Source organism: Oreochromis niloticus, linkage group LG20, assembly GCF_001858045.2.
Source record: "Oreochromis niloticus isolate F11D_XX linkage group LG20, O_niloticus_UMD_NMBU, whole genome shotgun sequence".
Classification (NCBI taxonomy): domain Eukaryota; kingdom Metazoa; phylum Chordata; class Actinopteri; order Cichliformes; family Cichlidae; genus Oreochromis; species Oreochromis niloticus.
The window spans coordinates 26428902-26456514 of NC_031984.2; the positions used below are offsets into that span (position 1 = coordinate 26428902).

Sequence of the window (27613 nt, forward strand, 5' to 3'; positions counted from 1 at the left end):
TGAACTTTTAACACTGTGTAAAAAAGAAGTGCACATTAAATTAACACAATAGTCATAATGTGGAATGGTCATGTCTCGCTGTACATTATGTTTCATCAGCTTTGTAAAATATTTGCTGACCTTGCCCATAACAAATGCTCTTTTTCATAAGGGCTCCCATTTGCTAACCCAAGCTTAGACCCATAATTTACACACCGTACCAAAGCATACAAGATTCATTCCTCATAAAACAGTCATGAAGTACATTCGAATGTACTACATAACCAATCACAGAGAGCTGTTTTTGCCCTTGAGTTTTATTAAGACACCATGAGATTCAGTGTTAAAGCGTTTAAGCCAGTATAAGGTCACGAGCACCTGGCTTAAATCATGAAAATACAACAGGAGAGAGAGAGAACTCCCAAGTGATGATTGGTGTCAGAATTTCACCACTACAATACAGAAAAATTGAAATCAAAATCATATTACGCAGACAGATGGATTTATTTATGTATCTACAATAGGAGTGTCAAACATAATGCCCAGAGACAAGAACTGGCCTGGTAAAGAATCCAATTCAGCTCACTGAACAATTCTGTAGATTTCTGTAAATTAAAAAAACTTTATACGATGTAAAAGGAGTTTGACATCCCTGATCTACAATGTCCAGTCCTTAGAACTGCTATTCATAATTGGTGTGTGATGATTGAAATTGAATAAAAACAAAAAAATAAATTAATAATAAAGATATTTTGTGTTTTTTTAACTAATGAATGTCATTAATTAATTAATTTAAAAATATGAATAATTTTTGAGTTAGTTTACAATAGGAACACAAACTGTAACAAGACCCCACAGCAGCTCGTTAGCTAAGTACTGTAATTTCATCTGAGTGTAACAAAGATATTTTCTCTGGAGTGAGGAACAGTTTGAGATTTGACTGTTCTGGCAGCTGTGACAAAAATACTAACAACTGAATGTCAGTCATACAACAAAATAAAAATAATGAAACTGAGTCTGGTGACGTATTACTTATTTTGATATTGTAAAGTTTATATCATATGTGGAGTTTTATTTTTATGCTCTAGCTTTGTCCCTTCTGTGAAGGGAGTGAAGAAATACGTTTGTGGTAACAATACTTTCTGCAAATAACACATTCTGTCGGTGGACAGTGATGGCAGAAGCTACTGCTTACACTTTCACGACGGTTTTCCACACCTCTCTGTCAGCGTGTGCACTTTCATTGAAGCTGAGCTTGTCGGGATGATTAGGAGAAATATTTTTCTACCGTTTCATGAAATAATGATAAACAGGACTTTTGAGCTAAGGATCAAATAAGTCTGTCAAATGTGAGAAGGAAATTAAAGCAAATATGCCAAAATATGCTGTAAAGCTCAACTGATAACACGCATACACACACACATAAAAGAAGTGGAAGATGTTCCCCTTCTCACTGGGCATTTCAATAAAAAATGTGTTTGCTACTTAACATTCAAGAGTAGCTGATGTGATGATGATGTGGATGATTATATGAGTGGGTTATTAGTATGAAAAGTAATAACATACTAACCAGCGATCTGTCCTTATGGTTTAACTGTGAATAACAATAATCAGTATCCAAAAATTAAAATCTTTTGCACTTTCCTGAATAAAGTTGTTGTAAATGCAGTGATTTAAGACTACAGCACCAATGTAGGGAATAATTACTTTGTTTGAATTGTTTTGGTGCTGCCAGGAAAAGCTGGCAGTCTGTCTTGGTTATGTTATGCCTGATAGTTTCAGACAGCAGAGAGAGAGGGAAAAAAAAGGACTCTAGAGAGTCCATGAAGCGAAAAAGGAAAAGGCTCTCGGCCCCACCTCGTGACACGCTAGCGCTCCACAGTATGCTCCCGCCTATGGTGTATGCAAACTGTGAATGACGAATACCAAGAGTGCTGTTCCATTTCTCACACAAGAGGCCGGTGCTTGCCAAGGAACATTTAGCAAACGAGTGTAAATCCTCACAGACATTGATTTTGAATCATTTTAATAGAAAATGCAGCTTTATTAACAGAAATAATGGGACCTGTGCATTTCAGTGACGTTTAGTCACTGCTTTGCTAACAGCTTTGCATCATTTGCACTTTACTGCATGTGTGTGTCTCTTTGTTTCTTCTTCAGCTCAACATCTTCCCTGCCTCAGATCCTGAGCCTTCGCAGCAGCCTAGAGCTTAGACTGACCAATCATCAGGCTCTGGCAATCATCTTTCAGCTAGAGTATGTGTTCTCTACTCCAATAGGCCGAGAGACTATGGTAAGAGAAATGCAAAAGCACATGGATTTTGTTAATCAGCATTCTAGCCTAAAATTAACTCAGGACCAATCAGAAACACTCAAACAAGTTCTCACAACGTTGTCTCAGCTCCACTCTCTCTTTGTTGTTTCACCATCGCTTTTGTGTTCTTCGAGTGTCACACCTTTTCCCCATCGTCTCCCAGAGGAAATCACTGAAAGCAATGTGGCCTGTGTGAAAGAAGTATGGATGGTCAGGTTATAGTGTGAGCTGATGTAAGTTTCCAAAGACATGAAGGCTTGTAGGCTGTATCATAATGATTTGACCAGATCCAACTATACATAAAATTTTGGTGTTTCATTAGAACAACCTCCCATCTCTTTTCAAATTTTACTACAGCTTCTGTTTAAGTTTGATAAAACAATTTAATGGAAAAGATAACAACATGCTGAACATGTTTCTTTAAACATGCATTAATGTGTAGTTTTCTGTTTTATTTTTCAGCTTAGACAAGTGTGCACTCCTTTCCTGCTAAAATGCACACAAAGCCGAGGTTGAAACATAGAGCTGTCAGATCCTGAAATAAATCCCATTGCTCTTGGCTGGTTTGGTGGTATAAGTCATTTTATTATTAACTAAAATAAGTTATCAATTGCATCACTGAAATTCAGTCCACCTAAGGAAATTTTTGGGGGGTTGTTCAAAGGCTCCTTGAGAAATCCAGCAAGTTCCAGATTATTGTATTTTTTACCATTACAGTGTGGTGTACTTTTTATTAGGATTCTGTACTTTTATAAATACTTTCTTTTCATTGATATGTTTTTATAGTCACTATGATGTGGCAAATTGAGACAAATAAAAATAATAAATAAATATTGGTCGAGCTACTCTCTCTGATAAGTCAATTAATGTCTCAAAAAATCTCAACTCCTCATACCCGTGGTAGCCCAAAATATCCAGCAGCATAAATACCTCATCAGAGGTGTGCCTGGATATTTTTCCTTCCAGTTGATTCTCCAAAATAATGATACTGTGCAGACCATAAAAACAGAATTCAAGGATTTGCAAATATAAGTTTAGTGTATCATTCCTCAATGCAAAACTGTTAAACAGAAAACTGTAGTTAAAAATGGGAATTTCATTGTCTTATTGTTTTATGTTTTGCTTTAAACTTATCTGCTTTTTCAACTTTGAAAAAAAAATTAATAAAAAAAATTATTATGTTTTCTTTGATATAATCATGTCAATCAAAGGTTTTTGAAGGGGCTCATTGATTGTCGTTGCCTAAAATGATGTAACATTAGCAAAGCAAAGTCTTGACTAGTGTTGTAGCTACATTTGAGGTAGTTCTACAAAAAATGAAGTTCAAAATGCAGGTCTGCTTAGAGAATTCCTTTTAATTCTCTCTGTTTCAAATATATTATCTTAGATATTACTTATCACAACTAGAGCCTGGCCAATTAATTATCAACCAATTAACTATCTGCCTGACATTTTACCAGATGATCAAAGTTAGTTAGTAAAAGTTATATGCATTAGGAAGCCCAATCCAAATATACATTGACACATCTTAATATATAAGCTTTGTTTGTTGATGGGGTTTTTTTTTTTGGTAATTTTGACTGCTTAAAAATAAAAATAATAACAGCAATTTCATTAATGTTGTCAGTTAATTGAATATAATATCTAAAGTCCTGTCAGTGTTACATCTGTTTATATTCATATGAATTGGCAGCAGGCACCTCTCGCAGAGCTACAGAGTCGACATGTCCCCAAGGGAAGTAAATTCCAAATTCAAACCATACCACTTAACAACCTCACATGGCATGAAAAAATCACAAAAGGACTGTGGTAATTATGTGCGTGGGAGAGCCTTCAACACTTAATGCATGCCAAGGCTGGGCTCTTACTGTGTTACTGCGCGTTGTCCCTTATACAAGCATGGGTCACCAGATCACCAATTAAAAACAGCAGGAAAAACAACCAGCAATGGCTGGCACGTAGCACATTTGTGTTTATGTATTAATTCACCCGGTCTTACCTTTGCATCCACTTGACAGTATATTGTAAATTGACAGATTCTCCCTTTTTTTTTTTTTTTTACCATGGACAAGAGTGATAATTTCGGAAACCTGTTGAGACATAATGGTTGTTGGTTTGTGGAAAGGCAACTGTTTATATGGAATAGTTTTCTAGCACATGAAAGCATTATTATAACACTAGTATTCTCTTGGGTGACTTTTTGAATTTAAAAAAAGAGATTCTGACAAAATGATACAGAAAGCCGTCCTAGTGACAGTGAGCAGTTTAACGGCATGAAATTTCAACAGTTACTATTCTCTTTAAACAAACTGTGGGGCTAATTGAACCTTTGACATAGTGATGGTGTTGGATATAAGCCAGTGGATGACAAGAGCCATTCTTGTTTATACTTAGAAGGGCACTAATGTCGGTATTAAACTTTATTATAGCCTATCAATGATGTGGAATATCTCACTTAAATTCACAACTGGGTGTTAGCAGTGGATTAAATGTCACCAAAGTGCAATTGACCTATAGCTAGAGTGGCTAAAAGTTACACAATTGCATGTGCATTTAGGTGAGAAAGTAGAAATAGAGGGTTAATGGAGAGAATTTTCAGCACGCTCTACCCATTGTTGCATCTCTTTTTAAGTTTAGTCTTTGCGTAGAGCAGATGTGGCCACAGCTTGTTGACTTTATAAAGTCAAGACTTTTCATTTTGTTTCATTAAAAAATAGTCAAAGGTTAAGTGAAATGATATCATATTTATATAATTGCACCCTTTACTTATTACTAGATTAAACACGTCTGGCAGGATTGAATTTCACAGCTCATGATGTTACATGTGTTGCACACCTTTCTTTTCTTAGGTTTCTTCCTTTCATCATAGGAGATTGGTGCAAATTGTGATATAGCCTTAAAATGATATCATGATACTTCAATTAAATTTGTAGTAGTGATATTTATGATGATATAGAAAAAAAACACTGAAAAATGTTTTATCGATACTTGCAGGTGGCTTTAAGTAAATGAGGTAAATGTCTTTTTCCATCCTTATTTTGAAATGAGCTACTGTTATTTGATGACACACTACCTAATTTGAGGTGTGAATCTCTTGAAACAAGGTGCCAGCAGCTGCATTATGCATTTGACATGACTGCTTTGACACTTGAGTTTAACAATAACTAAAGTTAAAGTAACCTAGAGTAACCTTTCCACCATGTAACTGCCTCTCATATGGAGTGAAGCTAGCAATGCTCAGTTGAGTCATTTGTTTACATTTGGTTTGCACATCACCAGCTGCTAGCATCTCCTCCTTCGTAGCACGGTTGTACTTGGATCAGTTTGACACAACAGGTAATGTTTACTCTCTGTACAAGTTTGTGAAGCACGGTTGAGTCACAGATGTGAACATGAAGGTGGTCATAATTGGACTTTGGTAGGAAGCAATGAAGGCAAATAAACGTGAAATTAAAATCATTTTTGTTTTTTGGAGTTGGAGTAACTGAACTTTTTCCCACTGTCAGGGTTACATTTATGTTATAAATTTACTGAAGTGGTTCATGGTCCCAGTAATATGATGCGTGTGTTTTTGATGACCCCATTCCTAATGTGCCACAATTTGCTTTGAGCACATTTGTGCTCACTAAAGTATGCATTGTATAAATTTGTAAATATGTTTCATGAGGCTTGCCATTAAATCTACCAGCCTTTGTTCAAAACATCAGATTTACACAACATTTCTTACTCTGATAGACATATTGCCATTAAACATTTCAAACTTTCAAGCTCCTAGTGGAATTTGTGCCTATATTACAAAAAAAAAAAACTTCACCCAAGTTTAGAAATTCTAATAAACTTGATAGAACCATCAAATTGTCATCTACATTCCCCCAGAATAGCAAGGGAGGGTGACAAAAACTACCTTCTGCCACACTCTGCTTCACCACCTTCACCTTCTTTGGCATAAATGTTTGAATGTTTGATGAGGTGAGAGATATTTAGTGGGTGGAGGGTAATTTTTGTCTCTGTGTGTGGGAGAGGAGTGCGTGTCTGTGTATCTGCGTCCTGATGTGTGCATATGTTATTTGTGAATGTTAATGCACAGGCTGCTCCTTCTTGGGTGTTGACTGATAAGGATTTGATGCGCGCTGCCTCCTGAAAAAATCTCACCCAGCCGCCCACTGCATCTTGCAAATTCCTGCCATACTATCAGCTGACTGCTACACCCTCTATATACTCTATGCTCTATATCTCTGGCTACCAAGAACAGTGTGATGGGACACTATACAGGTCCCTGGACTGTGTCGCAACTGTCAACAATGTGATGCTTTCGAGGTGTTATAGCTGTGTTGAGCCAGGGTGTATCTTCAATGCAGACAGCTTTTCACTGCCAACAAGACTTCACACTACTTGACACCACTTGAGAACAACAAATGTGAGGGTTCATGTGTGATTGCCGCCACAACCTCTTGTAAGATTTTTCAAGCACTAGTATAACTCTGATGGTGTTTGAAAATCAGTGGCTTCTGTTAGTGTGTGTGCACTCACACATAAGGACACACTGCAGGCCATGTTGAGAGATGCCAAGCTTTTGGCTAATTGTTCTTAGGGAATCACCTTGTTTGTCAAAGAGTGCTATTTTATGCCTTGTAAAACTGTGTTACCATTGGGATTTTTTTCATAGATTTATCTAACAAAGCCCTTAAGTTCAAAATTGTTTCTTTGCTGAGGTGTCTGTTACGTGTAGACAAAAGACTGGATCATCCCTTGAGTTAGGTGCCTTTTCTATGTTTGAGTGATTCATAGGTCAGTGGTAAGTGGCTTAATAAGCAAACACAAAAAAACAATAACCTCTCAAAATGGTCAGGTACAAGCACTGGATTGAAAATGGGTGTTAAAGCAGCAAAAAAATGACAAGAAAGTCTGTTTCCTTCAAATCAAAATATAAAGAGAGGTTTTTTCACAGCACTGTAGATAAATTGAAATGCTTAATTGAAGTATAGATATTATTTATACAATATATTAGATGGTACATAATGTGCATTAGAATAAAATGAAAGTCCATCTGTTTAATAGAATTACAGGGTAACTGTAGGAAAGATGTAGAAACTGACATAAACTTGTTAATAAACTGAAATATATTGCAGTGTTTTTTGCAGAATAACGTTCATCGATTCAGCAATAACAATAATACAGTAGCTTTGTTGTAAAGTTGGGGGGCAGTGGGTGTTACATTCCTGAAACGCTCTGTTTGTTGCATGTGTGGATTTGTCTTTTGAGTTATGTATGGACATCCTGCTACTTCCCTTGAATCCCATCTTTTAATGCCCACGCTGACACTAGATGGTGCTGTGTAGTGCAGCTTGAAAGAGTTTCATCCGCTACAGAGCTGTGCTTACATGGCAGCAACATGCCAGTCTGCCTTACTGTTTTTTCCCTTTGATTAAATAAAATTATATCTTTTGATGTATTCTGAGGGGGTTGAGGTGGGTGAAAACTGTAAAACAATTTTGTTGAAATCCCTTCTCTCGCAAAACATTACCGCTGCAATACAGAGGCAATCACCTGGTGCTCTGAGACTGCCTACATGTCTCATCCTTGCTGTGTTGAAAGCCAGTCTGCTTCTCACAGTAAGACAAAGAACAAGGATGGCCTCCTTTTTTACAAAAATTGCATTGCCCTTATCGCCTTTGGTTATGAAGAAAGAAAATCATGCAGTGTCGTCACTTATCCTCTTTGGTATTTTTGATTTTGGCTATGATCGGGCTCTTTTTTTCTCTCTCTCTCTATTTTTTGCCTGCTCTCCCACTGCCATGTACTCTCTCTCTCTCTCTCTCTCTCTGAGAGCCTTTGAGCACCCTTTTTTATGCTCCTTAGCAGTCAGAGGGATGGAGATAACGATTTAAATGAAGGAGGCTGGGGAAAGGAGAGGAACTGGGAATTTGTCTGATAGGCTGTTCTCAGAGGATATCTGGGGTCAATGAACTTCAAATAATCAACTTTTCTTTGCCACCACACACACACCGTGCCCACGGTCCTTTTGCCTTCTTGCTCGGTGTTTTGCTATTTTATTCTCTCTTATCCTTTTGACACCATTGTACTGTACTGCCCGACACACCGCACAGTGCCTGTACTTTGATTGGGTGAACACAGGGGAACTGTGTCCTTCTATGTCCGTTTTAACACACTTCTCCATATTGCTTCACTTAATGTCGAAGAAACTCAGAGGGGGTGAGAAAGAAAAAGACATCAGTGCTTAAGAGTTGCAGTTAGTTGCTCTGCTCAGTGCCTTGCTCAATAATTATGATGCTACAAAATATTAGGATGAAGGTAACCTTATTTTCCTCCATCTCTTGCTATATTTTTACTTTAATTGCTTATGTATGCACGTCATTGACTTCTTGGAGGAAATGTGGCATTTTTAGCATAAACTAATACCTAATCCAATGATATGAGAGATAATGAGAGATTTAAGAGGGCTTCAAGGTAAAAGCTGCCGTTGACACTTCTTCAGCTTTTGTAGAATGTTGAAAAATTCCTCTCTTACCTTTTGCAGTGTCCATGCTGATAATTGTTGGCTTCATTTGTTTCAGTCGCTGCCCTCTGATGTTTCTGCTTTCATCACAGGGCGATACTGTGCTTTTGGTGTTTGGTGCTCTTAATGTGGGGTTTGATCACAAAATTTTTAGAGGATGTACTTTTCTCTGGCACAGACTTTTTTACATATTAAATGGTTTGAAATAAAATGCATAGATTTCTGTCAGTGCCCACGACCTTATTGTGAAGCATTTCAGACTTACTTATACATCTAAACCCAGCAGTTAGTGAACAAAGGAAAGGTCAAGACTATTCACAGACTGTGCCAGAAACTATCCTTGAACATCAGTAGAGGTTACACTTTTATCCCACTTACATGACATATAAACCCAATACTGTATTGGTGTCAAGAACCTTTTTTTTTATGGTAAAATGAGAAGGCTTACAATAAAAGGTGAGTAAGGTAAGTTTATGCCAACACAAACAAATGCATGCAGTCTCATGCCAGCCTTGTAAAATATTTCAACCTTTGTAATCGCTCCCTTTTCAGCTCCTTCACATGCTCTATATAAGAAGTGGAAAAAACTCTATTCATGATGTACTATTCAATATAGCACATCATGCTTTTAGTTATGCACTTAAAAGTTTAAGTGAATGCCTTCCATAGGCTGCGGTTTGCTCACTGTGCGAATACTCGGGTCACTGACAACTGATGCGAGGCAATGACGCCTCTCCTAATTGTTTTCTGTCAGCACCAATTTAGCCCCGCCGTAACTTCATCTGAGACATCTCTGCCCCTGCTCCTGCTTGCTGATTGCTGCCTCTCCTCAGCTACCGTTAGCGCAGCAGTACTCATCTATTGAGCCATGTAATACAGTTACATAAAGCTTAATGCAAGACGATGGGGCTTATTGTTGTCCGCCTTCTTCTGCTGACAAGCACTAGCTCATCGCTAATGGGTGTGGGGGTGTAGGTTGGGGGTGGGGTGGGTAGTCCGGAGGAAATCATTGAAGAAGGCTCTGCTGGCCCTCGTGGCTTTGTCCTTTTGCCAGGAAACAATTTGTCGGGGAATTTGACAGCTGCAGCCATCTAAAACACTGACACAGGGAATGAGTGACTGCTTGTAGGTCACAGCCTAAAGAAAGATGGAAAGCAAAATGGATAGATAGACAGAAGGGAAGGGAGGGACATTTTAAGAGAGCTACTTGGTTTCATCCTCTCACTAACCACTGTTATGCTTCTGAGAGAGTGTCAAAAGTGAATCACATCCTCGGAACAGTAATTGGCGACTCTCCCAAGCTGTTTCGCAGCAGCAAACTTGTGTTGCTGAAAAAGGGTTTTGACAGTTTTGCTATGTGTCATGTACTGAAATGGGATCTCAGCTCGAGTAACTGGGCCTGCTTGCAACCAGTGATAAAAGTGTCACCCGCATCACATTTTCAGGTTGTGCCACCTTTGACCCTGACTGCATTCAGTGAGTGGCACAGTTGATTACTGAGCGTGGGAGGAAGTGTGACCATTGATGCATGACCTTTAAATGTACTCACTGTTTTGCCCTTTCCTGAGCTCTCACGCAGATGTATGCAGACGCAGGTCTGAATTTGGCAGCGTGCCTATGTCTTACATGCTATTTAAAGCAACATCCCAATTTAAAGACAACATGGTCATATGAAAGAAACAGAGTTGGGGTCGGGCGGCGTTTGTGAATGTTGCATTGTTTGCTGTCTGTGGTTTAATTTAAAACTACAATCCTAATACATCTGTTAGCTGTCAGAGAAGTGACAGAGAACAATTTCCAAATAAATGAGACTGATGACTACAGTGGATACAGAGCTCATGGAGAAATTAGCAATTTCCTGTATCCTGAACTGTACAGAGAGATCTGCGCAGGGAGTTGTCAGAACATCCTGCTATAGAGACGATTAAAGTCTGCAATAAACCGCATGTACACTAATGCAGTATACTAGTATTATACTGAAATGAAGCAAATCATTTAGAATTGTGCTGAAGATTGTTAATTCAATTCAATTTTGCGCATATAGGACCAAATCACAACAGTCATCACAGAAAAAAACCCACCAATCAGCTGACCTCCTATGAGCAAGCAGTTGGTCGCAGTGGGAAGGAAAAACTCTGTTTAAACAGGAAGAAACCTCAGGGAGTGGTGGACATTTGCTGTGAGCATTCGGAGGAAGACAGGAAAAAAGATAATCTGTAACTAATGATTAAATGCAGAGTGATGAATAAAACAGAGTAAAAAGAGGTGATTGAAGAAGAAACACTCAGTGCATTATGGGAGCCTTTGCTAAACAGTAGAGCTGAAACTTAACAAAGCAAAATTGTGAGTAATATGTGACTCTGCTCATGTGTTGGTAAATTAGTGCTGTGGAAATGTGTGTCACGGTCACTTTATTTCTTTCATTTTTCTTTAACAAAACTGAAAATCCCAGCCCTTCTGGAGGTGTTTTGGCAGCTCATTATTGTTCATCCCAGGAACATTTTGTTCTGTTTTTACTCAAGCATTGCCATGTTCCCACAATTCACTGCTCACTAAGCTCTCCTTTAGCAACCGTTTCAGACAGTGGTGAGGAAATCATCTCCCTTCTTGCCAGAAGCTATTACATTGTTTTGCCTGAAATGACAACTGTTGCTAGTGGGTTATATTTGCTGTGTTCAACTTGTAAATTAATCTAATGTTAGTTTCATGGGTTGGTTGACCCTCTCTGTTTTTCATCTGCCGTTTTAAAAGGAGAACCCTGTTGAGTGGTGTTATGCACTTGATGTCTGCGGGGAAGTAGATGTGTTGCTTGTGAGCCAGACTTTTCCTTTGAAAATAACATGTAAACCCACAAAATGAAGCAGCCCTTTGCTTGTAAGAAGTGTTGATTACTACTGTATGTAGTATACAAGTTGGTTGGTTGGAAAATGGGGGTTAACAAGTTCTTTGCTCTTTCCTCTTCTTGCTTTTTCCACTGATATGTGGAGTATCGCTTTCACCATAACCCCACGCAATCCGAGGCTTGACAGGCCTGCTGTGTTGTCACAGGTGCAGCTCCGCCTTGTCTCTGTGCCTCGACAAGAGCTGAAGTCGCTCTGTTTATTGTGCTAATTAGAACATCAACATAAGGAAATACTAAGCTGCTCCTCCGGCAGCATATTAAAAACTCTACTGTTAATATATTGAATGAGCCAATACACACTGATGACTCTTGACTGATGGCTTAGTAATTGTGGTTCAGAGTCTTACGCGGGCATGTGTCGCGTTTGGTATTTGACAATCCTTCCATTAGCTGAGCTATAATAAATATCACTCTCTTAATGATCTTTTTATTCTTCTCTCTGTCTCGGTTGTCACTGCCAGGGGATGGAGGATAAACAGTATGTGGAGCAGAAAGCAGTGACATAGGTTGTGGCTGGGTTTATTAAACGTGATGGTGTAGAACTTCTCCTCTGTGCCACAGAGGATCTTATTTGGGTTTTAATTGGCTCACCGACAGGTATTTCCCTTAAGTAGCTGTTTGTGTGCTTTGTGCAGCTTTTGAGTGTGCGTGTGTGTGTTGAGTGGTTTTTGTGGGCCCCTGCAGGCTTTAATGATGTTTGCTGAATGAAAAGTATCTTGCGAAGCTCTTCCCAATCAAATGCTCATCAGAACATCATCTTTACTGTAACAACGCTCAGTGAACTCACGAGCCCCTCCCTCGGTCACAATTCTTCCTGTCTGCTGGCATTACATAACGGGAGGGTGGAGACCTACCTCTTGGTGTGGCCCGCTCCCTCAATAAAAAACGGTTATATATTTGTTTGGTACTGATCTGAAATGTCATACAAATGTTAATTAAATGTTAATCAAACATCTTAAGCAAAGTAATGTCATCAGGATTTAAAAGTGATATATTTAGCTCATCAGTGGCCTATTCTGAGGGCATTGCTCCCCGGGCCCCCGCCCCCTTCCTCACAAATGTGAAGCTGAGGCTGAGGCAAGTAAGGCTGCGTGCCGCAGAGACAATATTTCGCCCGCCTAATTAAAATGAATGTCAGTTCTCCCCCCAGTGAGAAGTGCATCAATCTCCCCCTGCGATTGGCCCAGAGTGAGTCTTACCCTGTCAGTGCCTGCCAGCAGTGCCATCCTTCTCCAGACGGATGCAGGGCCCTGGCAGCCAGAGAGGCATTGGTGATGATGTTTGCTCATCTAATGGTTTTCTTGTGAATGGCCTTCTCAGACTGAGGCTGTGTTATTTTTTTTTTTTTTTTTTTTTTGGGAGGGATTTTTTTTTTAAACGTAGATGAGATTCAGTCCAGACTTGATTTTCATTTAAAATAGCAGTTGCATAAAGAGGTCAGTGGCATTTCAGAGACATTTGAAGCCCAAGCAGCTGTAGAAAAGTCTAATTTAGCTTTTCCTCTCCACTGTTCCATGCAGCTCATCACAACTAGGGCAGATTAGACAAATCTGAGTCTGCAGTATATCAGCGTATCAGTGCACTGGAGACGAAAAATATTACACGATTAATTTTGAGATACCATGTCGACAGGTTTGTTTTGGAAAAGGTATTTGCTTGGCGTAAACTCTCACGCGCACGCGGTGTCATTAACTTTCAGCGAGTTATTATATAAGCTTATCGTATTACGATTATCTCTTGGTGATTTGAATTTCATGCAAAGAGGTACGAGTGATCTGATGCTTTGATGAGGGATTGATAATCATCTGAAGCACTTCATATTGTCGATGTCAGTTAAATGTGTCTGTATTATTTTAAATGAGAAAACTACTGATTATGTTTCCACTCGCCAGAATTTAATAAGGCATATGTCATGAGTTGAGTTTGTCTCATGGAAGTTTTTGCGCCCCCTCACTGTGAAAAAACAAAACTCAAATGGTCCATCACTTAATGAGGCTGGTCCAAAGCGGTGGACCAGCCAAGTGATGTTAACGTCTGTAAAACTGCTAGAGCGAGGATAAAAACCTCCATCCTGAGCATTTGGTCTGTGCCTAAACTATAATTTTCCTAAAAGCCAGCAAAATATCTGCTAATGGGTTTAAACGTTTCACTATGCTTCTTTTCCAAAAAACATTCCAGAATAAAATCCAGCAAGTCAAACGCTTAACCGTCAGAGCTATGTCCATTTCCTGTCTATCGGTGTGTACAGTCGAACGTCAAAGCTCGAATAAAAGACGTGCACGTCCACGGCAAATTGGCCTGAGCCTGAGTGACTATTATGAACACCTCCTTGAAGTTGTGCCTGTCAACAGCGAGAGCTGAAAAGGAACACAATTCCTTCCCAAGCTTGATTTGGCCTTGCTGAGCTGAATAGAGCACAGAAGCCTGCTGGGTTCATTTGGACTACTTGTGCAGATGGATGAAAATGTGAGTGGTTTAGTGCTCTTAAGTTAATGATCTCTGTGCATGTTCTCTCACTTCCTTCAGGGCTTCTCATTGTAGAGAATAAGTAGCGGGAGCTGTGGGCCGGTGCCTGTCACAGGGTCTTGGCTGAAATAATGACTCGAACAGTCCAACAGACTGCGGTAATGGTAATAACTGTCAGACTTTGTCTCCCATCAATGCTCACATCCCCCTAATTTAGGATTAATTCCTGCCATTCTCTAGAAAGCCCCGAGTCGATGAGTGTCTTGCCATTTTTCTTTGAGCTTTTCCAAAAATATGTTTCTGCATACTGCTTTATCTCGGCGTATCGCAAACTTGGCTCCTTCATATTAGGGCACATTAAGAAAACTTGAACAGGCATAGCAGGAGTCTGACTTGGTGGTTGTTTCTTAAATTAGCGGTGGCTTTCCCCAGCCCCTTTTTATATGTTCTGACTTTTTCTGAGTTAATAAGTAGTAGTAAATTGCACTGGTAAGTGTCTGTTGCTCCAGTTCTTCTTGTCTGCTGGGATATGCGTTTTCAGCTCTCTTTGATGTGCAAAACTCGCCTTCTGTCACCTTTATAATAATTTCCTTCTTCCTGTCTTCTCCTCGGTGTCCCCCAAAAGTTTGATGATTACTTTTCTTGCTCCGGGTTACAGACGTGAGATCTTTGTTTCCACTCTGTATTATGTTTGAGAACAGACACACTTATTTGTCTAGAAATGCTGCAGCATTATGTTTTACACTTCTAAACAAGGTTGATGGATTCTTCCCTTAGAAAACACTTTACCAGTTGGAGCAATTATGTGTGCGGTGACATCGCTGTTATTGTTTTTGGGTTTTTTTTTCTCAGTGCAACTTTATGAAAAAGTTTGCCGCTTCTCTGCTTTTGCCTCAGGCTTTTGTTTCTATTTTTTTCCCCCCTCCTCGTTGCACTATTGAAACAAGTGCAGGGTTGCTCTCTGAGTGAAAGTTAATGGCTCTTATTTTAAATGTAGCCTTTAACACTCAAATCAACGGTGTAATCACACTTTGGGGAAATTGGCTATTGATCATTCTGCCTTGTCCGACATAGTGACCGGCACAACAGCAAACACGTGGAAAAACAACTTTCAATTCAAATGACAAATTCTTTCCTCCCCAAAACAGCACGAGTGCAAAGAGTCATACTTTATTGCCAGTGAAATATAATGCAATTGATTTGATGTCTCTCTGCTGTCACCAGCAGGCTTTGCGATTGATTAAGTCTCACTGACACACCGTGGTGCTCAGAATAAGTCGATTCGTCTGACCCTCTCGCCAACTTTCTTCTCACCAGAGGCCCTTAACACAAATGCGTCAGCTGACTGCCTCCTACGGTGCTGTGCTCTTACCACGACGCCGTTAAAGCCCTTACACCTGCATGTAGATGTACCATTGATCTCGGCTGTCGTGTAATCACGGAAATGAATATTGTAGCGCTTAAGCTCCTGCCTTTTGAATTCTGATGACTGTCTCTGTAGAAGGATTACATGCATAATGTGAATTTTTCTGCCTGGCTTTGAATGAAACTATTATCCTGTTTGTTTACTCAAACCCCAAGAGTCCCTTTGAGATCCCCTCAGTCCTATTGTTTGCCACCCCACGCTTTTGGTGCTTTATTTTTTATTTTTTTTTGCAGTTCATATGTAGATCGCGCTGTCCTGAAGCATTTTAAAACCGCTGTACTGAAACCGTGACAGTGATTCACGCTTTGCGTCTCAAAGAAAATTATTTCTTGGTGTGATATCTTTCGTTGCCATTGTTGTAATCGCAGAATTCTGTTTTTGTAAAACTGCCAAAAGAAGAAAAGGCAAAAAACCCCAAAAGCCTCCACTTTGACCTTTAATAACTTCATATTTGTAACTTTGATGGGTGTTTAGCTCACTTCTCATTCCTTTTAGATTTCCTTTCAGCTGCTTGGTGCAATTTTGAACATGGGCTCAGTTTCCTATGATTGGAAGACTGAAAGTGTGATAAGCATTGAGTTTTGGACAGATAAAAGCTTCTTCTTTTTCTTTTTTCCCACGGCTATAGTCTCCCTATAGAAAAGGCCCCCTGATTGGTCTTTTGTCTCTCTCATTCTCTCAGAGCTCGGCCAGCGTTTTTGCTCCCGAATCACTCCTGCTATATATCCACTGAATAATACAAGAAGTGAGCGTTGGGTCATGTGCGAGACACTCATTTCGTTCTTTCCCTCATGTTCTGCGCGGAGCACAGAGACGTTACAGACACAAAGTGCGAAAAAAAAGAGACACATTAGATAAATTGCCTCACAATTTTTACCGGCTTCTCTCTGTGCCATAAAATGATCTTTCTCTAGTCTAGTCATTTTAACAAAATCATCGCTTTGAAAATAGACTTGTTTGATTTAACATTTCATACAAAGCATCCTATTAATTCAACCCCCATGAAATAGAAAAACAGGCAATGCCTGAAGGGGGAATACACTGCTATCTGTTTTATGTCTGCCATATAGTTCTGACGTTAAAAAAATTGTTGTTAATGTCTCTGCTACTAGAGGGTAAAATTATAGTCTGAAACTGGCTCCCTCTCAAGAAGAATGGAGTATTGATCAGCAACTTTGGCCACTTGAGATATGTGAGGCTTTAAAGAGTTTCTTAGATGGGAATAACAGACCTTTAATGGCAGGACTGGGTACTCTCCTGCTTAATTCCCTCTAAAGTGTCGCACAAGCGACAACCATAGTGTTTACATGAGTGTGAAATTGGCAGGTATCTCGGCCCAAACACAAAAGCCAAACACAAAGTCCGAAGGTTGGTTTGTCAATCTAAAAGGAAGGAAACGGCACTCGAAGAACTTAATAAACACTGCAGGTTTAGGTGTTCGTTTATTGTATATTATAAAAAGCGAATATTCAAATTTGCTGTCAAGCAGGGAGCTGACATGAATTTAACCTTTACACCTTTACCACACGTAGTCCCCGCTGCAGTGCACTTTCACTTGTAGTATTCAAAATGTCAGCTCCATTAAGCTATCTGAACACTTCACTTTGGGCTTTGTTAACTGGGCAGTGAAATTACTTTGCATAATTCATAGTAAACTGACATTTTGAAGCAGCCCTCAACAGAAAAACAAAGAGTGCGCTGGTTATTTTTCACAGCAATAGAACAAAATGATCTAAGTTTAAGCTTACATGACAAGGACCTCCTTTGCAAAGGTCGGTGCACCGCGGTGCTATAAGAAAAATCTCTCAAGGAGGGACACCGTGGTAGATGGCTTGGTCAACAAAAGATACCACAATAACCATAACCACAGTTTGTTTAAGAAAGTAGGGCACATACATGCACCAGGCTTGCTTTTCATTTACCTTAGATGGTGTTTCATCAAGCCATATTGGATTGTAGGTGTATTAATTGTGGTGGAAACTGGCAGCTAATTAAATAGCATGCAGTCATTGCTGTGACAGTCACCCCTAAAACCTCAGATTTAACACACCACACCTAACAGCCTAAGAGACACTGCAACTTCTTTTATGTTGCTTGCTTGCAGTGTCCAACTTTATAAAAACTCTAGACTGACTCGTCTATATGAGGATTTTGCACAAGCTTTCATGTTTGAGGCTTAAGGCTCTGCCCGGGTGTGTATCAGAAGTGGCATATTTTAATATGGTTGCTTCAATAATCAGTTTTTTTTTTTTGTTTGTTTGTTTTTTTTAAATGGCACACGTTCCCGGTCACAGCGTCTCTAGCTCCAGTGTCTCTCACTCAGCAGGTATGCAGACCAGGCCGGATGTGAAGCTTTTTCTTTCATTTAAATAGAAGCGTTATATTGCACCGAAAGGTCTTCGGTCGTTCTTGTTCTGAATCTTTAGTTGATATTATGAAAGTAGAATTTTTTGAATGTGGACATTCGTTTGTTGTTATCGTTTCAGTGAAAAATGTCTGATAAAAATTATGTTTTAGTTCAGTGAAATCAAGGAGGATGTCACAACACATATGTACTTGTCTTCTCCCACTATACATTTCATCTAAAATGTCTAAACTGATTTAGAGATGTGCTTGTCGATTACACGACATCCCTATTTTTCAAAGCACTGGGATTAATTCCTGTGTTTGCGTGCTTTACCCTAGGCGTGCTTGAAATTGATGAACTTCCAACCAGTGTTTATCTGTATCACATAGCCAAATCCTATTTAGAGGGAAAGTGTCCACTTACTGTTAATGCCAGTGTCCAATCTGGCTGCAATCCCACTAGAGAGTCCTGTATGATTTTGAGTGGATTGAGTGACTAAAATAATTATTTATTTACAGACAATCTGAGTTTTTGACAATATTACTGATTACACAGTGTCCTGATTGGTAAGTTCAAGATTTACAAGTGATTGCAACATCCACTCTTGAGGCTAAAAGATAACCACAGCAATTGTTAGGAGTTGAATCTCAACAGAAACTGTATCCGAAATTGTATACTCCAGCTGGTTGTGGTGACTGTTATCAGGTAGCTCCTGCTGCTGCTGTTAGTTTAGTGTGTTAAACAGCAAATGCCATAACATGGATTGTGGTGCATAATGTTATTTATGCTTAAAAAAAATGGTTTTACTACAAATAGAAAGCCTGGAGAGCTTATCAAGAACGTAATCAGAATGGCCCTGCTTTTATTTGGGCCTTGTGTCTTTATTAGACAGTGGAGAGCGAACAGGAAAGCAGGGAGAAAGGCGGGCAGCAGATACCCAGCAGAGGGGGTTCGGGTCGTGTTTCAGCCTTGCAGCGCATGGTCACCTGCTCACCCCATCAGCGCAACTGGTGCCCATCCTGCTTTTATTTTTAACCCTGGGAAAGTTCCATAAGGCCTACAAGGCCATACGATAACATGATGTATAATTGGGAACTTGCTGAAAGATGTTACTGGATTGTGAATGAACATCTTGAACTCTGGTGGCAAAGAGGAAACAGAAACACAATTACACAAATGCTGCTCCCATCTGGAATAGCCTCTGTGGTGCTTAGTAAGATATGTTCTGTCTAGTGAATTTTTGACTGGATCTATCATGGTGAAGACTCCTTTAACCTTTTGCCTGCTGTCCTTTAATATACTGAAATAAAAAGTGATTTTGTGGAAAAGCAATTCTGCTTTGGTCTCCGACTTTTCCAGACGATGGGATGTAACTTTTTATATAGAATGAAGAAAGAATTGAAACGATCACACTCTGAATATCATTACTTTTTTTTAGTTGACCTTTGTAAGAGTGGTTTTACATTAGTTTGTAGATTATATGGCACAAAATTAGCTAAATTCTCCTCAACACATTGCATGGATAATTGTGTTCTATTGTACCACTAACAGGTTCTCTATGATATTTAGTGCCAGATTATGGTGTTACATTAAAGAACTATTCTCAACGGAATTTGAAGCATTCAGCAAACTATTACATGGCCGGCTTTGTCTTGGAGCAGTGTGGGGCTAGCAGGCTTGTTGTGTATTCTGTACTGTCCTACCTATGATTGATTACAATCGTCTGAGGCTGACCAGCTTATTAATCGATTCAGCAAAACCACTGAGTCTCTCTGTGGATGATTTAAAGCAGAATGTTTTTTTACTTTTCCTGGGACGGCTGAAGTAGAGCCTCAGCGGCACTGATTGTAAATCATGTTCAAACACAGCAAAGCTGCTTCCAAACCGTGTGTGCGATGTGGGATTTAGAGAATGCTCAGTGCTAATGACAAGCACCACCATGCCACACAGTTTTAAGGCCTCTTGCAGTTCATTTTTGTGATTAGAGATAAGGATTTACAAGTTGGCAAATTAAATTATGTTTCTGTTCTTTGGTTGTACTTGGAGACTGTTAATACTTTGCTTTATAAATTAAATAACGTTATCAATTGATCACAGTTACACACTGTAAAACATTGTAATTATTCAGTTGGATTAAAGAGAAAAGACTACACTCAATTTAGTTTTTACAACAGTTAATCACCAGTTTCTTTTTGCGAAATCATCATTTCAGTGTCTCAATTCCCTATTCTTCTGTTGTTTTCCATCACACAGCTATCTGCTACCGCTACATCCCGCGCTGCTTTCTTGCACAGCCTTCGTTGGGGGATTTGGTGTCCCTTCCAGGAGCCAGCTGAGTGGAAGGGGGAAGAGATACAGCTTGTATTGCAAGGAGGTGCAAAGCCAAACCCTCATGGAGCCATGGTCTACAGCACAGAGGTGTCTGCCAAAGCTCAGAGCCCTGCACCAAACTCAGCTCCAGGCACAGCTCAGGTAATACAATGGCACAGAAGAATGCTTTTGTCGAAAGACTAAAATGTGAAGAATCCACTGAAAGGTGTTTAGACGAGGTTTTTCAGCAGCCTTCAGTACTCACAACAGTGCTTCCCTGAATTCGAAAGCTTTCACATCATCTATATTCGCACTTGGGTTTCATGCGAGGCCCCCATACAGTACCGTTCAAGGTCAGGTTCTATCATCCCTGAAGGCTCTGCTCTGAAAATCTGCATGATATTTTATAGCATGGATGTAGGCAGCTGTCTGCAAGTGACATTGTTTTGGTGACAGTATCAAAAATTTCAAAGGGTGCCCAAGTCGTCATAATATGACTTAACTTTTCACACCTTGCAGAGGATTGCAACACTGCTGGGGTGTTTGGAAATAACTGCATGTCACTATCACGTCTTCTTTCTTCTGTCAGCTTTTTCATTCGTTTCCCTGCAAAATCTGAACTCTTCATTCTGTTTTTTGTTTTTTTTTGTTTTGTTTTTTTGTTGAAATGTCTGAAACTTCTTCCTCTCAAGGAGGTCTCAGAAGCAAAGGATATGATCAAATTTTGGCTGTCATCCAGCCTGGAAAGGAAGGCATCGAGCCCAAAGCCATCCCTGAGGACAAAACAGGAAGACGTGCCTCGCCAGAGAAGATCACCTTCATCACCTTCACAGGGTAAATATCATTATGTAATTCATAATGGCTTTTTAAGCACACATTAATTGGAAAGCTCATACAAAGACTTTTCCTCCACAAAAAGACATAAAAGGCTATTCACTGCTTACAGCTATAATTTTTTAAAATGGACAGTGTGTAGTGTGATTTCTGTGCATGCGTGTGTTTTTAGGTTGGGTGCACTTCAATAGTGCAACGGCACCTGTTTGCAGTCAGCCAAACTTTGAAGCAACAGGCATCAAACTAGCCTGTCCACATGTTATCTCAATAGGGCCACCTGCTCTCTACATGATCAATACACTTTATGATTGGAGTCTGGGGGGAATAAAGGATACACCTAAAGGGAAAGGTGAAGACGTTGGCTGTCCATTAGGGCCTCTTTGATATTAAACCTGCATTACTTTGCAAAATCATCTTACATCTGCTCTCAGAGTGGAAATTCCATGTCCCTTGATTTTTGTTTTGTTTGTTTGTTTTTCTCTTCACCATATGAGTTTTTTTTGAATTGATCTTAGTCTGTCTGCTCACCCAGGACCAGTCTGTGTTGGGAGGTACATTGCCCCAGACTACGTAGCTCATAAGATCATGTGGACAAACAAAGCCCTTCACAAAAATAAGGTGGCAATTCATGGACTGGGAAATTAAAGTTAATAACTATAGTGCCTCAAAATAACTGCTCAAATAAGTGTCCAGAGGCATTTCAGGATGATTGCTTCTACAAGAACTTTGCATATTACCAAAATATTGTTGGTGGTTTGTAAAATTGTTAAAGCTGCTGAATGTGGTGAAACTGTTTAATGTTTAAACTGGAATTATTCTTTAATATTTTGCAGTAGGACACATTTCACAGTTCAAGAACAAGCTCCACAGCCTTCAAGTATAAACTATATAACTGATGATTGATTTTAATGAAAGCCTGTGTTTAGATGCACAGTGTCTTTGTGCTTTTTCAGCAACTCATTTTCAAATTTCTGCAGACATTCATAAAGTAGATGTGATGGATATCGGGGTAAAGAATATCAAAGTGGTGCTAAAAACATATTCATGATTCATAATAAGCAATAAGTTGTGGTAAAGCTTTGAAAAACATTTTTCCAGCAATAACATATCAGCCATGCATATTGGCTCTTCTTTGCTTTCTGTAAGCATTACGATGAAGAGTGTAAAATTAAGGCTGAACCGTGCCCCTTATTTGTCACATTGGTAGGGGGTTATCAGTGGATGCTGTTGGATTTCTCCAGCAGCAGCTTCTTCTTTTTTTTTTAATCTTTCCCAATTAAGCACGGATGTTCCACGATACTCTAAAAATAACTGCTGAACCCTGAGCTTTGGAGGCCTCCCACTGAAACAAAGTTCTGATTAAATATTCCACATCCTGCACGCAGCCAAAGATAAATGATGTGCCACCGCCTGCATCTCTTATCGAAACGCAAACTGCTGATTTGCTCTGTGTCTGCCAGTGAATTGATTAAAAAAAGTGTAGTAAACACTGCATACAGCCACTCAATCCCAGTGACAGCAGAAAAAACGTGAGTGGACCCAGGCTGGATGCTCGATGATTTACCTTCCTAATGATGCTGTTAACTTTTGAGACAAGAATGCGGTTGATCAGGGGTCTACTTCATCGGTGTGTAGAGAAAGCTTCTGGCAGCGCGCATTGTCAGTAATGACATTTTAATCAGTGTTCACGCGTCTTCAGAGGGTTGCCCAAGAAGCTTGAATGATTTGGGCTGGTGTTCAGAGGAGAATGAGACCATGAATCACTGCCATTCTTTGATTTAGGCAACTTGATCATCCTCGACTTTTCTCCAAGACTGCATTTGCATGGATTTAAACACATGCCAGAAAGGATGCTTTAAACTGCAGATAGCTTATTTAAATGCATGCTCCATCTGAAATCTGCTGTTATGATCATTGATGCATTCATGTCAGAAAGAACCCGATCTCAGAATGATTCTTTGACTCGTACCGTACATGCTGACTTTGCTTTACAATGTTGGAAATTCTGAAGTCCGTACGCTTTTATTAATCTATAATTTAGTTGCTGAATCCCTTGTTGTTTACGTGACCATCATGCATCACTCCCTGTTGATACTGATGAGCTAAGAAGAAGATCAGGGAGCATATCTGGCTGGTTAGACGCAGATGTTCTTAAATTAATTTTAATGGACCATCGTCCTTACGTAGCTGTATAACTTTACTGCTCGTTAAGGTGTCTGAATTCACCAGCCGCACATGTGGTAGTTCACTCATCTGTCAAGAAGGCCTCTGAGGGATCACAAATAAATGGCTAATTGCACATTAGTCCAGCTAATGAGGTGATACACACTCTCCGTGGGCTCGAGAAGTAAAAACAGTGAGGAAGCCCTAAAAACAAAATGGCTGCCAGGTGGGGGGGGGATGCCAGAGTGCATTTGTGAAAGAGAGCCAGCCAGTGCAGCACCATGTCCACTCTGTGTGCACGTAGTCCGAACAGATGGGAGCTACGCTAAGACACCCCAGGCAAACCGAAGCAATTTCCAAAAGGCCAGTCAAGCCCAGCACGGAGAGCGAGACAGAGTGAGAGAGGGGAGGACAAAGGGATGCTAGAGAGCCTTTCATTTCAGTATTACCATGGCTACGAACCAAAATCTCAGGAAGCATTGTCAGACTTTAAAGTCAGTGTGAAATTTAAATCCAACTCACCTCCTTATCTGTGTGAAACTGGATAGATTTGTTAGGTCTGTAAATAGTTAGGTATTCCAGTGCTCTGCGCGGTTGTATACTCCACTGTGCACTGCACTGAGTAAACATTATCACAGTGTATTTTTTTATACCTCAAGATGTCAGCTCACCACAAATCCAATCATCAGGAAAGCAATTACAAAGGTGGCATTTTGCAGTCAACTTCTATTCCCTCTCACAAGCTAATATTCCACTGAATGTCTAACCAAACTATAAAATGAACTGTGCTACCAGGTGCAGAAAGCATGTGGAAGATATTACAATGTTGTTAATTAAGCTTGTTAAACAATGAACTGGAGCTGTTAGCACATTTCCAGATGAATACATACAAATGAAGACTTCAGCATGAATACGTCGCAGAAGTTGAAGGCTTTTACAGATGTGTACGTTTCTAGGTCGACCTCCTTTATCTTCTTTGTTGTGCTTTTGTTTTTCCTGTTTTTAGGTCAGAAACGCATTCCTCCAGCTTCTCCTCCAGAATCTCCTCAAGGCCCCGGGGTAAGACACCTTCTCACCTATTGAATTTTACAGGTGACCTATAACACCGGCCAGCCAAGAAAGCTTCTCTCTAAAGTTCCAAGTTAATACTTAAAACAAGTAAACCCTTTTTAAAGCTGTCTTTTATACTCATACTTATTTCAAAAGGAACCTGTGTCAGTAGGTCCACACAGACTCTTTTACACAACCAATTAGTCAAAAGGTCAGGCCATTACCTGGTCCAGTCATCTGTCATTTATTTACCTGCACTAATGTGTTCTTTTTTTTTTTACCTCTCTGAACTTTGCTCTGTCTCAACTCTTTACTGAGTTGAGAAATATCTGACCCTTTAGCTGTTAACTGTACAAATTCCTCCAACGGGAACATTTGAAGTCTTTGGAAGCAGTCCTCTTGAAATGATATATTTAGAATAGCTTTAGCTGGGTCATGTGGGTTCTGTGATAAAACTGCAATTTTTCATGTTGTATTCTATAATGGTGCACTGTTGAATGCTTGGAAATATTACAGCAGCAGAGGGGAGGGCATACAGGCTGTGTGGTTTACACAAACAATGGGGATTTCTTCCTGTGACCCTGGCAATAAAACTTTTGTGTTTTATTCTGCTGTTACCTGAGTGAAGCAAGAAAAAAGCAAACGCAGTGTCTGTACTTTTTGAAAGGAACTGTTATGAATGCATTTTGGTTAAAAGCTGACCTGGATAGATTCCCGCCTGGATCAGGAAGCTCCTCTAGCTGCCCCTTGTACATGGACACAGCTCCCCTTACATGCTCTTTAGACAGGGATCATTAATCTTGAGAGACCCACACTTAGGCTTTGTCTGGTTTGTCGACAGAGATTGCAGGTCAGGTCTATAAATTAAAAAAAAAAAAAAAAAGTCAAGAAAAATTCATTATCTGACCCAGATCTCTCAACAACAGTGGAACTGGGAGACATAATTGAAGAAAGGCACGGGGCCTCTCGCAAACACCCCCCTCTCAATTCCCATCCTGTCACAGAGTGACACTTTGTTTGTAGTCGCACTCACAGCACCCTTCATTAATGTGTAAGGTATGAATACAGTGGCAGCGTTGCCTTCTTTTCTCTAAGAAGAACATCACAACATGGCTTAGGTGTGCAAAGTGACGTCTGGACAAAACCAAAAAACTTCTAGAGAAATGTCCTTTGGACACACAAGGCTAAAATGGAGATGTTTGGCTGTAGTGCACAGTGCCACATTTGGTGAAAACCAAAATTGTCATGCTAACTGTCAAGCTTGGTGGCAGAGGGGTGATGATTTGGGCAGTCCAGAGAGCTGTGCATAAACAAATACCTCCAAACCTCAATGAAAAGAAGTTCATAATAATGTGAGAGAGTCTTACATAGAACGATTGCTTCAAAATAGAACACAAAGTAACAGGACACTTAACTCAAAAATTTGAAGATGTAGAGAGTGCCCAGTCTTAATGTCAGAATGGTACCAATCACTAGTGAATATGGTTTGTTAAAGGGTAAAATGTAAGCCATCCTCAGCATGAAAGCAGCAACAAAGAGAACAAATGCAAAGACGAGGTGAGGTCCAAAGATCAATGAACAAAGAGGACTCATATATAAATATTAAATAATGATAAAAAAATTATAGAGTCATACATTATGTCCTCAAGAACAATTAAAATGTTAATATGCTGGAGAAAAATTAATAATAAATGTAATTATAAGCAGCGATCAATACAATGTTATTGATTATACTGTGTTATTATGACAAATGTAGTTTAGCTTAGAGCTCAAATAAATACGTTTTACCCTTTAATAAGCATTAAGCAGTATACTCAATCGTGAGTGCCGGCATTCTGTTTGTAGCATCATCCCTCAGCCTAAGTGAGAAGTGTCAGTGGAGACTGGGAGTTGTGATGGATGGTGCTCTCTCTCAGGATGAGGCCAGTGACACAGAGCGGAGGAGGAGGAGGAGGAGAGACATCAGCTCTGTTTCAGTGTTGGCTCTCTGGGCCAAAATGAGTCTGTATTGTCGACTCATTTTAAATTGAACCAGCTGGGAGCTGTGGGATCATCGCAGCCTTGAACTCTAGAAATCGACCCTCATTTTGATTAAACAGCAAGGGCGGTGGAAACCTACAGAGGGCAGCTCCCAGAGGTTGGGAGGAGACAATTCTGGTCATACCGGGCATTTCTTTGGGGACGACATTAAAAGGTGGTTGTGCTTAAATTAATCTACCATTTTATATACAGCTCATGAGTCTTATCAACTCAAATTCCCAAAACATTCGGCCTCGAATTATTCTGAAAAAATAAAAATAAAACATTTGCTGACATTTCTGCATATTTCCACTGCAAATTAGGACACTCTCATACCCTATTTTTCAAGGATTATGGGTTAAAGTTCAACTGCATTTTCCCAAAAGGAGCAATTAACTTTGCTTCAGAGGAGGAACGCAAATCATAAGACAGAAAAACACAGCCCAATTTTAATAAGCTGCCGATGTAAATTTTGGAGAAAAACAATCTGTGACCACAAGTGGCCATTACAGCACACTGAATTAATGGACAAACCTCATTCTAGGTTTAAAAAGATGATTTTTCATTTTTAAATCCCTTTCAATGAGTTAAAACAAAAAACTCCAAAAACAACCAGCGCAACGGCAAACATATGTCTCTAGGCTGGACAGAATACCTAAATGCAGAACTCTGAAAACAGGCAGGGTGTGGAAACAAGGAATGATCTATTTACAAGCTTAATAAGAATTCAGATTGTTTACCGAGTGTCTTTATAACAGAGGAAACCAAGAGAGCCAGGGGGAAAGGTTCAAAGTGGCAGCTTGTGGATTGACCAGAGGAGACGAGTTTAGTGAAGCCAGGAAGATTAATCTGTGGAACCAGGAGAGCAGTGCAGCTCCAGAGCAGAGGTGGATAAGTGGCTGGAGTTTGGCAGTGACTGGAAATTTTTGTCTGTGGACAAAAATGAAAGTGGGTAAGAGGTTTAGCAAACAGATCGGTGCACAGGAATGGCTTGACCTTGAATAACTGGGTAGAGGAGTCTAGGATCTGGTGATGTGGTGAAATGAGAACTGAGACAGTGTTTACGGTGTTATTTAAGTGACCTCCTGGCTGGGAGGTAGTCAAAAGTAGAGGGTATAACAGTTTGACAAAGCTAACTAGAGGCTTAAGTGTCAGACATTTTGAGATGGTGTCGACCAAAACAAATGCAAAAGTATTTTTTAAATATTATTCTGATATTTTATAATATCACGCCACATAAATGAGCCTCACTCCTGATTATGTAGATAGGTAGATAGATTATTTGC

At 39.7% G+C, this 27613-nt stretch overlaps 1 protein-coding gene and 1 long non-coding RNA gene across 2 annotated transcripts in view; one reads left to right on the top strand and one right to left on the bottom strand.

Moving 5' to 3' along the window:
* nphp4 (nephronophthisis 4) overlaps positions 1–27613 on the top strand; it is a 162233-nt gene that overhangs the window by 60745 nt on the left and 73875 nt on the right. Inside the window, exons 8-11 of the mRNA XM_025901798.1 lie at positions 2140–2272; positions 20205–20423; positions 20954–21095; positions 24265–24317. Coding sequence (XP_025757583.1) covers positions 2140–2272; positions 20205–20423; positions 20954–21095; positions 24265–24317 — 547 coding nt within the window. The remainder of the gene's footprint in view (positions 1–2139; positions 2273–20204; positions 20424–20953; positions 21096–24264; positions 24318–27613) is intronic.
* LOC112843299 (uncharacterized) lies at positions 2414–27240 on the bottom strand. Its single transcript, XR_003215552.1, has 3 exons — positions 27068–27240; positions 25011–25165; positions 2414–2481 (listed from the first exon to the last, which is right to left on the bottom strand). It is a non-coding gene; the product is annotated as an uncharacterized LOC112843299 (long non-coding RNA).